The sequence below is a fragment of the Corylus avellana genome, chromosome ca7, assembly GCF_901000735.1.
Source record: "Corylus avellana chromosome ca7, CavTom2PMs-1.0".
NCBI lineage: Eukaryota > Viridiplantae > Streptophyta > Magnoliopsida > Fagales > Betulaceae > Corylus > Corylus avellana.
This window is the reverse complement of record NC_081547.1, coordinates 5,036,051-5,051,714: the sequence shown is the minus strand read 5'-3', so window position 1 is coordinate 5,051,714 and position 15,664 is coordinate 5,036,051. Positions and strand designations below refer to the sequence as shown.

The 15,664-nt window shown below is 36.3% G+C and overlaps 3 protein-coding genes across 4 annotated transcripts; all 3 read right to left on the bottom strand.

The window, feature by feature from the left end:
• Positions 1–112: 112 nt before the first annotated feature.
• On the bottom strand, positions 113–1,854 carry LOC132186595 (probable WRKY transcription factor 43). The gene is made up of 2 exons (XM_059600575.1): positions 1,499–1,854; positions 113–386 (listed from the first exon to the last, which is right to left on the bottom strand). The coding sequence occupies exons 1-2, from the start codon at positions 1,852–1,854 to the stop codon at positions 209–211; spliced, it is 534 nt and encodes a 177-aa protein (XP_059456558.1). The 3' UTR covers positions 113–208.
• Positions 1,855–3,212: 1,358 nt separating this feature from the next.
• On the bottom strand, positions 3,213–6,802 carry LOC132187157 (uncharacterized). The gene is made up of 7 exons (XM_059601359.1): positions 6,740–6,802; positions 6,419–6,580; positions 6,109–6,174; positions 4,780–4,854; positions 3,966–4,095; positions 3,775–3,900; positions 3,213–3,627 (listed from the first exon to the last, which is right to left on the bottom strand). Exons 2-7 carry the CDS (start codon positions 6,571–6,573, stop codon positions 3,484–3,486), a joined length of 696 nt encoding a protein of 231 aa, XP_059457342.1. The 5' UTR covers positions 6,574–6,580; positions 6,740–6,802; the 3' UTR covers positions 3,213–3,483.
• A 1,718-nt stretch (positions 6,803–8,520) lies between these two features.
• LOC132188590 (uncharacterized) lies at positions 8,521–14,488 on the bottom strand. 2 transcript variants are annotated; one of them, XM_059603089.1, is made up of 10 exons: positions 14,149–14,488; positions 12,716–12,852; positions 12,467–12,640; positions 11,835–12,071; positions 11,604–11,704; positions 11,441–11,513; positions 11,237–11,305; positions 10,989–11,096; positions 9,211–9,336; positions 8,521–9,028 (listed from the first exon to the last, which is right to left on the bottom strand). In XM_059603089.1, exons 1-10 carry the CDS (start codon positions 14,471–14,473, stop codon positions 8,834–8,836), a joined length of 1,545 nt encoding a protein of 514 aa, XP_059459072.1. In that variant the 5' UTR covers positions 14,474–14,488; the 3' UTR covers positions 8,521–8,833. The 2 variants fall into 2 exon arrangements, with proteins under 2 accessions (XP_059459072.1, XP_059459071.1); XM_059603088.1 differs by having other exon boundaries at positions 11,201–11,305; positions 14,149–14,485.
• Between the last annotated feature and the right edge of the window lie 1,176 nt (positions 14,489–15,664).

Genomic DNA, 15,664 nt, shown 5'->3' with positions numbered 1-15,664 from the left:
AGATGGTGATTATAGATGGTAGGCAATTAAAGTAAGATATAAAGGTTTACTTCATGATGATATTTGACATTCGAGAGATTACAGTTGATTTACACAAATGTCACAGAATTAACATGCACAAGTGTTGAGGTTATAATAAGTATGAAACAAATATACTTCTGGTGATGATTGTTATATATATTTGTTCATGTGCCATGGCGGAGTGAGCTTAGAACCTAGAGAGGAACTGCATTTGCTTCAAAAGAGGAGTTAGGGTTTCCATCAGCTTCTCACAGGGATGATTGTGAATGCCCTCATACGTTGTCACCACAATGCTTGTGTCTTTCGATAGCCTTTGAACCTGTTTCTTCACATTGCATGTGTGATGGGTGCAGCGATAGTAGCTCCTTAATTGTCCATGTTTAATTAATAACGACCAAAGTCAGAATTCTGATTTTTTATTTTCAAATTAACCATTAATTAATACATGTATATAAAATACATCATGCAAAATTTTCATATTTGTATTAGCAAGGTAGCTCAAATTATATGTATTCTATATATATAGGTTCATTAATATGGTTAACATCATGACAAGTCCCTATGCTTTCAGCCATGATTAGAAAATGTTAAAAAAAAAAATTAATTAATTAATTAATTAATTCTAACAATCATAGTAATTATGAAACTACGGTATAGCTCAAGAAATTTGAATGAGGATTAAGGCATCTTTTAATACTCACTGAATCAGAATAGTGTTAGACAGAATAGCCAATTGATCATGATATATATATATATATAATACAATTGAATATCTCATAGTTATTATGCCAAACCCATGTGTGTTAATTAACATGCTTTATATATAAATTCGACAGTTTACTATACACTCATCATGACCAATTAGAAGTCATGCAAAAAATTAAACTCGCCACTATTGATTCCTAAACATTTTCTTTTCAAGATATCGATCTTGATTGCAGCATATAATAATGGCAAGATGCTAAACATATGAAATTCATGTTTTTGGCAGTACATACTTTATTTTATTTTATTTATTTATTTTTGGGTGGTGATGAATTCATTGTGCTCATCAGGTTGATCAATGATAGTGCACACCAATATTTCTGCATGTTTTGTTCTCTGGATTTTCTTGACGAAAGACTAAAAGCAACTAGATTTGTGTTTTATATATCAAATGTTAAAATGCTAATTAAATGATAGAATTTACTTTTTTCTATAAGTCTAATTAACCTTTTGGAATAAATGATGATTTAATTGATTATAATCACACATAAATAATAAATAATATTCTTATTTAATCTTTAATTCGTGAGTTTCCTAGTACAAAATGATATAATTAGATTGTTGGATTGCTGAGATGATATAGCTAGTTTTCTAGTAAAGATATATATATATATATATAGTACTAGAGAATGGCAAAGCTTGGAACATGCAACGTAAATTAATTAAGGTATGAGAATAATATATGTTTAATAATAATGAGTAAGACATGCACCTGGGATAAATGCTGTTTTTCACAGCTTTCTGGCCGTACTTTCTCCACCGGTAGCCATCATCGAGAATATCGTCGGCGCTCCGAGTCTGAAACGCGAACCTAGGACGTGTTGTTCTTTTAATCCTACCACCTCTTCTCTTATCCTTGATATTATTACCCTTTTCTTCCAAACTTCCATTTTCGGATAGTACTGTGGAACAGCTTTCCATCATCATCGGCATATTGTCGGTGAGCCCAGATGGGCCTGCAGAGAGAAGGCTGACCCAGTCAATTTCTGGGTCTGAAGTAGGGTGCATTAATGAGGAGGATGGAAGCTGGGAGGGCGTGAAGAGGAAGGGAGGGTTCTGGCCTTCCATTGTATTGATGATGATGGTAGAGGAAATGAGAGAATACTGGAAGGTTTATAAAGAGAAAAGCTGGTGGAAGGTGAGAAGGGGTTGGACTGACCCACAGAGAGAGAGAGAGATGAGAGAGAGAGAGATGTGTAGGGTTAAAAGGGGGGTTGTCTTTCTCTTTCTCTCTCTCTGTAATTCTCTATGTCTTGCAACAAAGGTAAAGCCAACAACATTCCAACTACTTCTGTTCAACTGCCACTGCAAGAGAGAAAGGAGACGTGACCTAGCATGTATATCGTTATCATCAATGCATGCATTTGCATGGTCTTTATATATATATTTCGGACACGTTTTATATGTACAAGTAATATATATGGCGTAGGTTAATTGTGGAACTATACGACACATGTTTGACAACTACAAATTTAAGCTTCATTAAAGTATTGTTTACTAACTTATTCTAACCGGACTACGTTGTCATCATGACCGTTTCAATTCAGATCATCTGTAGCAGTCCTTTTCTGTTCCCTTCTTTCTTTCTTGCTTTTTTCTTTTCTTTTTTTTTTTTTAACTGCTTTTGGAATTATTGAAAACATGCAAAACTCATAATTGACTATTTCATGACGATTTGCATACTTTCATATAATCCAAACACCGTACGTACTGAGTTGCTTGGCTTTTTTTTTTCTTTTTTCTTTTTTTTTCTTTTCAGTTTCCAATTTTCTTTCAAAAGAGAAGCAATGGTATTATCTTTCAAAATCTTTGAATATGCCTTCCCATCCCTCACCCCAATTATCCACATGCATTTGCAAATCAAAGTCCAGTAACGCTGCAACCAACCTTAATTTTAACATTTTGTGGGATTTTTTTTTTTTTTTTCCTTACTTTTTGTCCATTGGAGTGAGGTGTGGGGAAGGTCAAGTGTGTTTGGTAACCAATATTTATGGATGGCGCTTGAACTCAAGAGATGTGCACCCAATCCAGAATAAGATCCTCCCTTTGCTTGGCTATCAAAGGCTCGTAGCCACAAGGTCAACTCATTTGAGCATGTGACAGACGAAAGCGTGCAAAAGATCTTAATTAATATTTTCTGGCAAAACAAAAGAATATTAAACAAAATCTGAAGGCTTTTATTCTTCATCCGTGCTAATGAGCGGGTTCCTAATGCACTTTATGGGATGGTGATTAGGTCACCTACAAGGACTTCTAACCAACTCATCAAAGTTGACGGTTGACCCTCGTACTCTACTACGGCCTTATGGGCAATCTGATTATGAAAATACAACAAAATATGAATCCTTAAAAACCCACTTTACTAGTTTACAATCGTAGAATGAGATACTTGACAATGTCTATATATGAACCCACATAAATTTCAATAAGACCGAAATTGATAATTTTCTTATTGCAGTAGAGGAGAGTGAAGTACATACAAAAACAGCACAAGGAAATATCGGAGCTCCTAAATCCGATTTGAATCAGTAAAAGATCCCATTTGTTGGCCTAGCAAATCTCAACTGCATCCAGCAGCCTCATCCTATGTCAAGCCTGTATTGCAAAAATTCTAAAGCCAAAACAGACGCATCTTGATCATTACTATTGTCTAAAAGCAACCTTTGTGTGTATTGGGAATTGAACAAGATTGCTGCGTCAGCTGATGATCATCTTGGTAAGATAATCAGCTTGCTCAGGAAAATACTCTAAAAGTTCATCCTTGGTCACCCAAACAAAATCCTCACACTTTCCAATTTCGAACTTGGTGGTTGCAATCACTTGGGACTTGAAGAAGAATCGCTGACAAAAAGAAAAGATGAGCAAGGGCTTAAGACAAACAGTTGCAAACATTATCGATATTCAATGATCTACAAGGATATCAAGCATAACACCACACACACGTTAGCAAACACCAGAGCAAAGTAAAACTAATATAAAAAAATGTACCTTAAAAGATGGAAAGTCTGACTCATTCTCTTTTGGCTGTATAACCATATGACCCATTGGAGCATTTCCAACAAAATATGTGTGGGAAAGGTCTCCAATCACAGATTCTAGTGCAGACTCTGCACACTGCAAACATTATGAGTTTATATTGAGAAGAAGAAGAAGAAGAAGAAAAACAAATTACAACTCACCTTGCGCAATGTATTCTCAGATTCATAAACTTTTTCTGGAAAATGCCAGACAGGCTTCTCGCTAGTAGCTCCATATGCTTTGCTATAGAGGAGGAGATAAAGTCTTCTGTCGAGTGCCCTCTGTAATGACCTAAAGCAAAAAAGACAATTTCATTGGGATGGATAACTTAGGAACATATATGGCCTCTAGAAATCCCTTTAGTAGAAGATGGGGAGGAAATGTGATATGCTAGGTTAACAATCAGCCAGAAAGAGATTGGTTGTTTCCTTCACCACCATCCTCATGCATTGAAGTGAATTTTTGTTTTAACTTGGCTACATCAAGGAAATATGTCAGCTTTTACAATGCCTATTCATAGTCCAAATGAGCTAGGTGGCATCAAGAGTAAAGCTATACAAAACTTCTCATCAATCACATACAGACACAAAACCATCTAACAAGGCCATATACATGTCACAATAACAGATGAGGTTGCTTCACTGGAAAGGTAAAAGCTAAAGCAACAACCAAAAACAAACTCTACTTGCAACACCACAGAAATTGTCACACGAATGCCTACTATCTCATCAGCATATAGTTGTCACACGAATGCCTGCTATCTCTTAAACAAAAGTATGCTCTACTGTTGATGAAATGGTGTAGCATGTGGACCAAGACAGAGGAGGAGGAAAAGAACCATGTTCTCTTTAAAGTGAATATAGAGAGTCCAAAAACTTTTGAGCAGTAAGATTGTTCCACATAGCATCACATTTTCATGCTCCTTTACTCAGAAAAAATGGAAAGAAATCTATTCATAATAAATCTGCTTCGTACTTCTTATCATTCTTTTTGTCAGCTTCAGTGATCCGTGGAGCTGGTTCATAATCCATTTGGTAGTCACCTTTGCCCCTGTCGATGAAATTCAGTGTCACATATAAAGTTGTCGGGGGGGGGAAGGAAAGAAAATCCTATCAGTATCTGTCTCTATATGTCTTTATATGAGAAGAAAGATGGGGGAGGGAGGGAGAGATAGAGAGAGAGAGAGTTCCATACGTAAATTATAACTTACCAGCAAATTCTTAAACAAGTACTTACAAAGAAGCAACAGAATAAATGGATTTTGATACCCAACTCATATTCACATGTTAATGTTAACAAAGTAAGTCAAGAATGTACTTGACTTATACCCTTAATACAACATATTCATATTTTCTGTATAGTATAATGCATACTAAAAGCTTCACACAATGAACTATACAAATGTATTGCAACAGAAATGTGCTCTACATCCCAGAGTTCTAGAAGCATATACAAACATAGGCATACAGAACAATATTTCTGCTATACAACAGTCAAACAAGTCAACTAATCCCAATTAAGCAGCAAGTTTAATTACCTCTTTTGAGACAGTCCCAATACCCAAAACAGCAGAAAATGAAACAGAAAAAGGAGCTCAAGTGTTATAAACAGTTACATTTTTTTTTTTAATTTACTGAAGCCTGAGTCAGCCTGAGCATCACACTAGCATTAAATATATGAAAGTTTACAATGACATTACAATTACTATAAAAGTGTCTGCGAGAATAAAATATGAAACTTCATACACCTTACAGTTCATAAGATAGGACTAAAAGAGAATTTTGTTTTTGAGGTCCTGATATTGTTGGGGAGGGGGGGTGGAGACCAAGTGATAACTTAGTCTGAAAGAAAGCATATGCAGCAACTCAGATATCATTATATTGCGCATCGATTAGAAACCACTGAAACCAAGAAGTTAGGATTCCTCCATTACTGAAGTTTTGAAAATCTCTCTAAATTTTATGTTTTTGCCCCCCAACCCCCACCGCCCGCCCACCCCCCCCCCCCCCCCCCCCTCTCTCCTAAAGTTCTCTCCACCCTGGTACTACGCCATATACTTGCTGAATAATCAGGAAACACCACTGCTCATTCAACAATTAAAGTTGGTACATTGAGTCATAGAGACAAGACACCCAGGAACAGAACTACGATGAGTACACTTTTAAGAATTCAAGTAGAACCAGCAAACAAATCATTGAGATATATGGTCAAGTGCACGAAATCCAAATTAAAACACCATTAAGAATATGCTATACATGTCAATAACCCACGTTTTAAACAATAAAAATAAATAAAATATCTTACCTAGAATTAGACTTATCTAAGAGTTCATCTGGATATCTCCGTCGATATTGCTGTCCCCAACGAAACCTAAACCAAAGAGAAGAAAAGGCAAATCCCAATATGAGCTACTGTTAAAGGAACAAAATCTCTCATTTCTCTGTCCCAAACCTCTGTTTGTCAGCTAAACGAAAGAAACAAAGCAAAATTAATCCAATACTTGTGGCCATATCGTGTTATCAAGTCTTCGTTAAATGTCAAGCTAGACTCTGAGAGTCTCTGTGCTCAAGAAAACTACGAGAGTGAGATTGGAAATGACCGAATAGTGACTTACGAGAACTCCTGAAACGCGTAAACCGCAGGGTCGATTTTCGGGATGACAACGGGCAAGCGCTCGAACAGTACGGACGCCACAATTTTCTCTGGCTTCGTGCAGAACCCTCGCGCTCTTACGAGCGGCCGAGCCAACGATGCTAAAGATCTCTGCATTCTCGATCTGTTTAAGGAAAGCACAAGGTTGTAATTTGATTTTTGTTCTTGTTATACTTGAAGCTGTGTGAGTGCCCTAAGGTGAGCTTAAAAGAGCATTAATAATAAATTGAGATGGAGGAGGAAGAAGAAGAAGAAGAAGAAGAAGAAGGCGTGGAGGTTTTACCTGAAAGGGGTTGCCAGTGACTGGCAATGGCGAGGACTGGGAGTGAGGGTTTTCCACTGGATCTGTTTTAAAGAAACCGGGCTTGTTGATTACCTTTCGACTAATGGGCTTGGCCCATTGGGACTTTTTGGGAGGGGGTTTTGAGTGGTCTAAAGAAATGGGTTTGGCCCATTTTTGTTTTCTTTGGGTTGGTTGAAAGGTCTAAAGGCCATTGTCAAGGAAACTTTTCAATTTCATATTCATTTTAGAGGAGTGTTAGGCTTACAAATAAATTTTACAGAAAATTTTTTACAAAATGATTAAGTTTTTCAAAATTTGAACTTATCTTATATCCAATCATGTTGTACCACATCAGTTTATAAAAGTTTTTCTGTAAAATTTGTTTGTAAGCCTAACATTACTCTTCATTTTATGCTCAAGATTTAAAGTTGGCGAATCTAATGATATACATAATTCTACATTAATTAAATTTTTTAAAAGACGTGATAACATTAGCTTCATCATATACATAATTAGACAATGAAATTAATACTATAAGATCATATTCCATTGTGAAGACATTTGCACTAGGGATCCATCCAACCAAAATAAAATACTTGTCAAAAAATGTTACTTATAACTCCCACACCCTTACTGCCACATCAGCCCCAAAAAATTATTGACATGACAATGCTACATTAGTCTCAAAAAAAACCAAAATCATCCAACCTCTTCCATAGAACCATCCCAAGCAAACTTTTACAGGCAGTCACACCACTCTAGAATCGAGAGTCATCGGAAGTGATTGATCACGACCACCCCACGGCCCGCATGGACATGGTGGTTGGGGGTGGCACTGACCAAGAGAGGATATGCAAACTTCTTTTTTTTTTTTTTTTTTTTGTGAGTAAAAGAGGTGGAAGTAAAATTAGAGAATTGCTAGTAGGGGTGAAATTTAAAACTGCCTAACCGCAACCGCTAACTGCTATAACCGTTAACCGCTAACCGCCTAACCGACTAACCGCTTTGAAAGCGGTTAGTAAAAACCGCTAACCGCTACCCGCTAACCGCTTTTTTTTAAATATAATATATATTTATATTATATATATATATATAATAACAATAAGTTGTGAGTTTATGAATTTTTTTTGGTTGATTGAAATGGGCCTCAAGCTTCAAGTTTAACCATATATGTTGGTTTTTTTGTTGCTTGTGAGTTTATGAATTTGTTTGTGTTTTATTTTATTTCTATGTGTGAGTTTATGAACTTGCTTGTGAGTTTATGTATAAGACTACAAGTGAAGTGATGATTTTGTTGTAATTTTATTTGTATATTATATGATGTGTAGATTTGTAGAAGGTGGCCAACAAGATTTTGGTATATAGCAATTTTTAATGCTAAAATGGCCATGAAAAGGGAAAAAACAAATGTTTAAAATGAGAAAAAAAATGTTTAAAGTGAGCCCAAAACCCCCAAACCCGGCCCAAAATCGGTCCAAAGAAAAAAGCCCAAAAAAGCGGTTAGAAAAAAAGCGGTTATTCCAAAGCGGTTAACCGCTAACCGGGCGGTTAACCGCTACCCGGTTAGCGGAGGCGGTTAGTAAAATTTACTAACCGCCTAGGCGGTTGCGGTTAGCGGTTTTAGCCACTAACCGCTAACCGCAACCGCTATTTCACCCCTAATTGCTAGCATTACCCATACTTTGCTTGCAGAGCACTGAGAATACTATTATTCTACGTGATACTAATAAATTCTTCTTTTCCTTGAGCAACGTTTTCGAGATCTCATGCAAAGAAAAAAATAATAAACAAGCCTGCAGTAATCTCTTTAAGGAAAGCCTGCAGTAATCTTTCAGCAATATTTCAATATGTTCAGATGTAGCACACTCACAGCCTAACAGCTTTAAACACCCTGATACTTGGATAGTGCAACTGCAAATTTTGAATATACCTTATAAAGTGCATCCATATGTACAATGGTTGCCAATTCAATATCTCGAAGACATGAATTTTGATCCACCAATTGGAACATGTCAATTTAATTTATTGAGGGAAATAGGGTACCAGGTAAATTTAACTCGAATAAAAATAGTGCTGTAGGGGTGGAAATGTTGATCAGAACAAAGGCTTCTTTCCATCTAACATTCCCATCAAGTGCTCAAAAACCCGGCCCCCTGCGTCGCGCAGACCAGAATGCATGTACTCATTGGTGATCCACAGCCTTATCCCTGCTATCTGAGAAGCTGTTTCCATGGCCAGCTTGAAGTTGACAAACATGTCTTCATAATAAACAGCAGCTGCAACAGGTACCTGTCAGCATGGAAAGAAATAATCTGATAAATCAACAGACAACCCAAATGATGAAAAGACCTTATTTCTCCATCATTAAGGGAGTGTATAATGAACAAAAAATCTGGGCTGCTGGAAAGTTCAGATCTCCACTGGCCAATAACAATTTTAAGAAAATTGACTAGAACATCAAGACTGCACACCTTATTATTATTCAGCACGGTAGTGTCATATAGTGGAGGCCAATCCTTCTTCTCAGCCAGTATATGAGCAACATCTTTGAATCGCCTCAAAGCATGAATCTCATCAAACATCCAGGGGAAGATCATCTGCAGAACAACCAAGGAACGTATGCATTCAGGTAATAATCAAACACTATTAAGCAATACCATGGTAAAGGCCAATCCAATGAACTTCAGGTTTTGCACCGTAAAAAGTAACTTTAGCAATTTGGCTCATACTATTAGGCGTACTGCTGACTAGAACCATTAATACCTAAACAAAGACAACCATTTACAGCAACTAAAATATTGGATGCAACAGAATGTAAACATGTTCAAAGTCTCAGAGTGCACAACAATATCCATATCATGAATAAAGGTCAAGAAAAATCAGCAGATGCTCACCAGGTAGACCAACAAAAAAAGAAAAAGAAAACTCTCATCGCCCTTGGGTATCATAATATTAGCATTGGTTGTGCATCATGTGATCAGTTTATCTTTGTATATACTTTTTTTTTATGCAAGTTCTTTTCTTCCAAAGGAATTTCTAAGTTTTGTATGGATGGGAAAGGCAACAGGCAGAAATAAACGCTTCCACTATATTTGGTCATTGCGAGCAGGGTTACACATAAATCATCAGTCCACCCCCTAAACCAGTTCTAGTCTTTATAGTTGTAAAAATATTGGATGCATAAAGGCAAGCAAATCTTAAATCGACATAAGTTTTAAATAACAATATTTGCAACTGTTTATAGTATCTAAATAAGATATGGAGAACTTTCCCACCCCCATGAGCAACATAAGACAGAAAAGCAGCAGTACAAAGAGCATAAAGACATCCCACCCTGCTAAGATAAGACAGAGGTGGTGGTGAAGTACATGGATTAGGTGCAAAAGATCTGTTTATATTGGTGCATCCAAACAAAGAGGTATGCATATCCATATATCGAATATGTGAATAAGCTTTTCAGTTCATGGTTTCCTAAATAAGTTTCTGAGTCTATGATTTTCAGAAAATCCTGTGTGTGGTGTAGTGGGTCGCAAAATTAACAAACACACAACTCACAATTATTCCACAAAACCAAGAAAATTCAAGGATTTGCAGGGAAGCAAAAGAAAAACCAATTCTAGAGTGTTTCTTATTGAAAAACTGATTTAAAAAATAAAAAATAAACAAGGGGAAGCCAACCCATCCTTATGAGGCTTAGATATAAATAGGGTCACAGGCCCAAGAAAGAAAAAAGAAAAAAATAACCTGCCAGAATCTCGGTAGGTCAAGCATTAAGCTCGGTCGAACGAGCTTTGACATCGCACGAGAAAAAAACTAGAGAAACATCCTCGGTTAATCGAACTATGACCAAGGCTCTCAGGAATTAATACTAAAGGGACCTGATCATCCCAGTCGATTAAGATTCAACTGAGACATCAATCGAACTTCCTGAAACAGACTTTCGTATTTCAATTGACGGGCAGTTTTGACCTAGTAAATATTGGAATTCAAAAATCTTCATGAAATATGAATTTGTAGCCCTTTGAATAAGTTTTCCAACGCCATCAAAATTGTCTTGAACCGAAATTGGAATCACAAGATATGGTCATTTTACTATGACTGGTCTGCTTGTAATCTAGCATGCATATTCATCCCTACAACATCTAACATTTACCAATCAGTTACTATTCTGTACACAAGACTCCAATAACTGCGGGGAAATATATGGTTGCTTGTCAGTTCTAAGGTAAAACGTTAGTGTAATGTGTACCTCTCCCGTGAAAAGCACAGGGCAACCTTTTGATGAAGCCTTGATTGCATCAAATTTCTCCTCATATTCACTCCTTATTCTGTGAGCAGACCACCGTGATGAAGCACCCTTATAAAGAGTAGAGTGGAGAGGAATTAGACATTTTCAAGAATTTTTTTTTTTTGTAAAATAAAATTTGATTTGGAGAATTAAAGATAATAAAGAATTTTTACCTGACAGTAGATAGAAAGATAATAAAGAATTTTTACCTGACAGTAGATAGACTCATGCAGAAGCGCATATAGTGGATTTGTATCAAAAGCTAACCACTTCTCAAACTGCATAAACAGAATGACTTGAGGTTGATTCTAAGAATGAGATTCAAGACCCTTTGCGCCCCTTTGCGCTTTTTATAACATCATTACTTATCAAAAAAAATAAATAAATAAATAAGAAAGCAGTAATTCTCTTACAGCATTCAAAAAGTAGTAACTGATTTGCTTTGGTGCTCCTGGAACTATTACAGGATCCCAGACCCCTTCAAGCCTATAGGTCATGGTAAAAAATAGAGTTGACTTGAAAACATAGTAAAATTGTAAGTTCACAATAACTGTGTCAGTATTCATGGTGCCTTACATATAGTGCAACCGCTCAAAACCAGCAGAAGTTCCTAAACAAGAGAGACCAAGAGTTTGCAGTCCCCTTGGGGTTAAGATACCCCCAGATGGAAGAAGCACCTATACAAAAAGAGAAGAAGGAAAAAAAACAAGGAGGAGGGAGAACGGAGGGAGGGGGGATATTCAAAAGATTTAGCATGAGCTTTCTGCATTTGGAAAAATAACCAAATCATATGTGGCAGATCCTCACCCCGCCTCCTTCAGACTCAGCTAAATACTTAACAACTTCACGAACAATTTCAATATCCTGAGGATACCTCTTGTAGTACTTCTCATTCTGATGCGTAATCGGTTCAAAGCATGCCCTATACACGGTATCTGCTGTGCATCCATTTCCAATTGGAGGGATTCCTCCAGTTAGAAGGACACGTTTCAGCCCTTGTGGTGCAAAACTCAGATAGGTAACTGCACAAAAACCACCATAACTCTGCACAAGAAAAAAGAATGAGTTGTCATCTAATTAATGAGTCGGATTTGCTTCAATGAACTACAAGCAAAAATGTGACAGTGACTAATAGCTAGGTTGGAGGGCAATACGAATATATTAGCTTACAAGGAGAAAACCTAATACACATACACACATGTACACATGCACATATACTTGCACATATGCATAGATGTTTGCATGTATACTAATACATATATGTATAGATATGTTGACACAAAAGAAAACATTCTTTCTACTTGCTAGTATATTTTCTCTTTTCTCAGGTCTAACACTTGTGACCAGATTGAAGCCCCTGCAGAGGGGCAGAACCATGGCAGTATCCTGAAAGATCACATGCATTAACAAACACCAAAAGGCAATAATAATCTTTATACCTGACCCAAAATTGTCCAAGGTCCAGCATCAGGAACAAGACGTACTCGAATAAACTCAGCATCATTTACTATATTGTCAGCTCGAAAATGTTTCAAGTAGTCAGCCAAATCCTCTGCGGACTTAAATTGTAACATAGATGATGCTGTCAAAGGAGTCGATGAGCCTGTTCCTCGCTGCAAAAAAATATCATCAGCAGGAGAAAACATAATATAGTTATCAAATACAAATAAGCATCCAGAAAACCGTGCCTGATCCATCAATATGAGACGAAATTCTTCACAAGCTTTTTGTACCCATCCACTAGCTTCGGTTGGTCGAGGGCACTCAAATCCAGGTCCACCTTGTAGGAATAATAAGTATGGCAGTGGTTTATCTTCTTTCCCAGCTGCAACAAAATTCCATATTAGCAACAGACAATAGATGTATATTAGTGATTAAATTATTAAAATATTTTTAAATTAGACATTCGTGTAGAAACCAAATAATCAATCCATATAAGCATTTTACGGAATTAGAATCTAAAAAAAACAAAATTTGCTTGCCAATGACACATCTATATCCACCATTCAATAAGAAACAGGTTAGATAATTAAACCAGAGAAAATAGTCAGTGATAATAGATAAGACAAATAAAACACAGAAAATAGTCATTGAAGTTTATAAAATGGAAGCTTCACATCTATGTAATCCATAGGCAGCTACTGCTAGCACGCTTATGCAAAAGATATCCATTCATCTTGAATTTCACAGGCATGCGTTCCTGCTGCAGTTGCCAGAATGCAACAGTGCAGCTTTTTTAGTTCAGTTTGCAAAATAACTAAGACGCGTACATATATCTTCATGTAGGAATTCCAGTGATAAAATGTATTAACTGCCTGCCTGGCGACACAAACAAATCATGCTTCCCAGATATATACCTTGTAAAAATTATTATTATTATTATTTAAAAAAAAGGAGGATGGAGCAAAATGAGAGCAACACTAATGAACTAGCCACTAATTTAATTAATATTATCTAGGATTCCAACCATTCAACAGACAATAACCTGGTAATAGCACAAAAAGTTCACTAATTTGATGGAAAGTTACGTAGTCAATATGCTTTGGAAGTTGTTGGTCTTAGACAGTTGGGCTATGGTCGAATATAGAGATAAAGTACGCACTTGACAAACCAAAGCTAAATAGCTTTGCACCAAGGCATATAAAATATTGACAAAATCAGTTGGAGAAGAAGTCTGAATTTAAAAGTCAAGAGAAAATTGACTTTCTTTTAAGTGGGGTCCACGGCATTTGACAATTTGGGTTCATTTACTACCAAAATTCATGCACATTTGATTGCTGAAACAAAATTTAACAGAAAAAACAACATAAAACAAAGAACTATAAATCAAAGAGCATGTTCCATAAACAAAAGTCCACTCAACTAAATCCTAATAATATAATCACCGACACCGTCATTCGTTTGTTTTTTCTTAACCATTCCTAATTTGAATCCACAACAAAAGAAATCAAAATTTTGTTCTCTTTTACTTTCCTCTGTGTTATCAGCCACCAAATTTAAAAGCACAAAGATAAAATAGATCTCAATCTCATAATTACGTTCTAGGACACTGATCAGATGGTAATTCACAGGTAGTAATACGAATTAACCCTCGCTTCAACCATTTGGTTGACGTATATACCTGCGACTACTTCGCGAGCGAAAATGGAGATCTTAGGAGAAGCGAGACGATCGAGAGTGTGGTCGAGGGGCACAATGAAGCGATGGTCTCGGAGCCTGAGCTCCGGCACTGAGTACCAGCTTCCGGCGACGTGGTCCGGCGAGGATTCGCCGGCGTTCGAGTGATCTCCTGCCATGCAGGTAACCGTGGGAACTCTAATTCGGCGGTACTGGAAGCAGAAAAGTCTGGTGGCTGCAACCAGCAAAACACTGCGAGGGGACAAATAATATGTGCGAGAGAGGTGGAGTGAGTTTAACAAGGAGGGTGGCGCGTGAGTCGCGAACATTTTGGTAGGGGGAGAGTGTAAATAGCGTTATGTGCGGCGCTTAATTTTGAATAGATGCGGACACGTGGGTAGATCTGAGCGATTGGGGTTTGCGATGAGATGATGTAAGATAGCCTTAGTTGATAGATATGAAGCCTTTTAAGTCAAGGTAAACGTTATTAATTATTTTTTTTTTAGAAATGTTTTGATTTATCTTTTGCTCATATTTTGTAATGGACACAAATTTCCTCCTAATAAAATATTCTCTAACACATTTAAAATATTATCAAGTATTTATAAATATTAAAAAAAATATATAAAATTAGTCCTTGTGGTTTACTTGATTTACAGTTAACTCCATGTGGTATCAAAATGAACTCAAAGGTTATGCCAAAAAAACAATTTAGTCCATACAGTCAAATTTTGTCCACTAATTTAACATATTTCATTAGTGTGACACTGATTTAAATAGGACATGTATCATAATTTTATTGGCTTTAACGTTTCATGCTATCAAGACCTGTTAAGTTAGTAAACAAAATTTAACTGTAGGGACTAAATTTTTTTTTGGTATACTTCAATGACCTTTGAGTTTATTTTGATACCACAAGGAGTTAATTGCAAATCAGGTAAATCACAGGGACTGAGTTTACATTTTTTTCAATATTTAAAAGACACATGAAATTTAGTTTAAGTTAGTAAACCGATATTAATGATGTTAAGAATTTAATGTATCTTTTAAATGTTTACCTAAAAGCGCAAACGTTATTAACATGCGGGTCAAAATTTATTAGTGTTTAGCCCAGCTGTGGGAGAGATCGTGCTCAGTCTTGCAAAGATCACATGAAGCGCGCAAAGTAATATAGAAACGCTAAAAACTATCTCAAATTATCTATAATGTTGACGTAACAATTCAATATTTTAAGGAATAAATGCATTTTTTTTTCCATGTAGTTTAGAGTTTTGATAAATAGTTTATTGAGTTTTAAAAAGTGATTAGTTACTCCCTAAGGTAAGCAAAAAGAACAAATTAGTCCATATTGTTATAAAAATTGACAGAATCCATTAATATGTTACATCGACACAAATCAAGCCGATCAAAGGGGTAGTCGAACCACCCCATGGCCATTGGGGGTGGTTTGATCACCCTTATTTTTTTTTTAGTAGTATTTAATTTTATTATTTTTTTTGCCATTTAGAGATGGATGAACC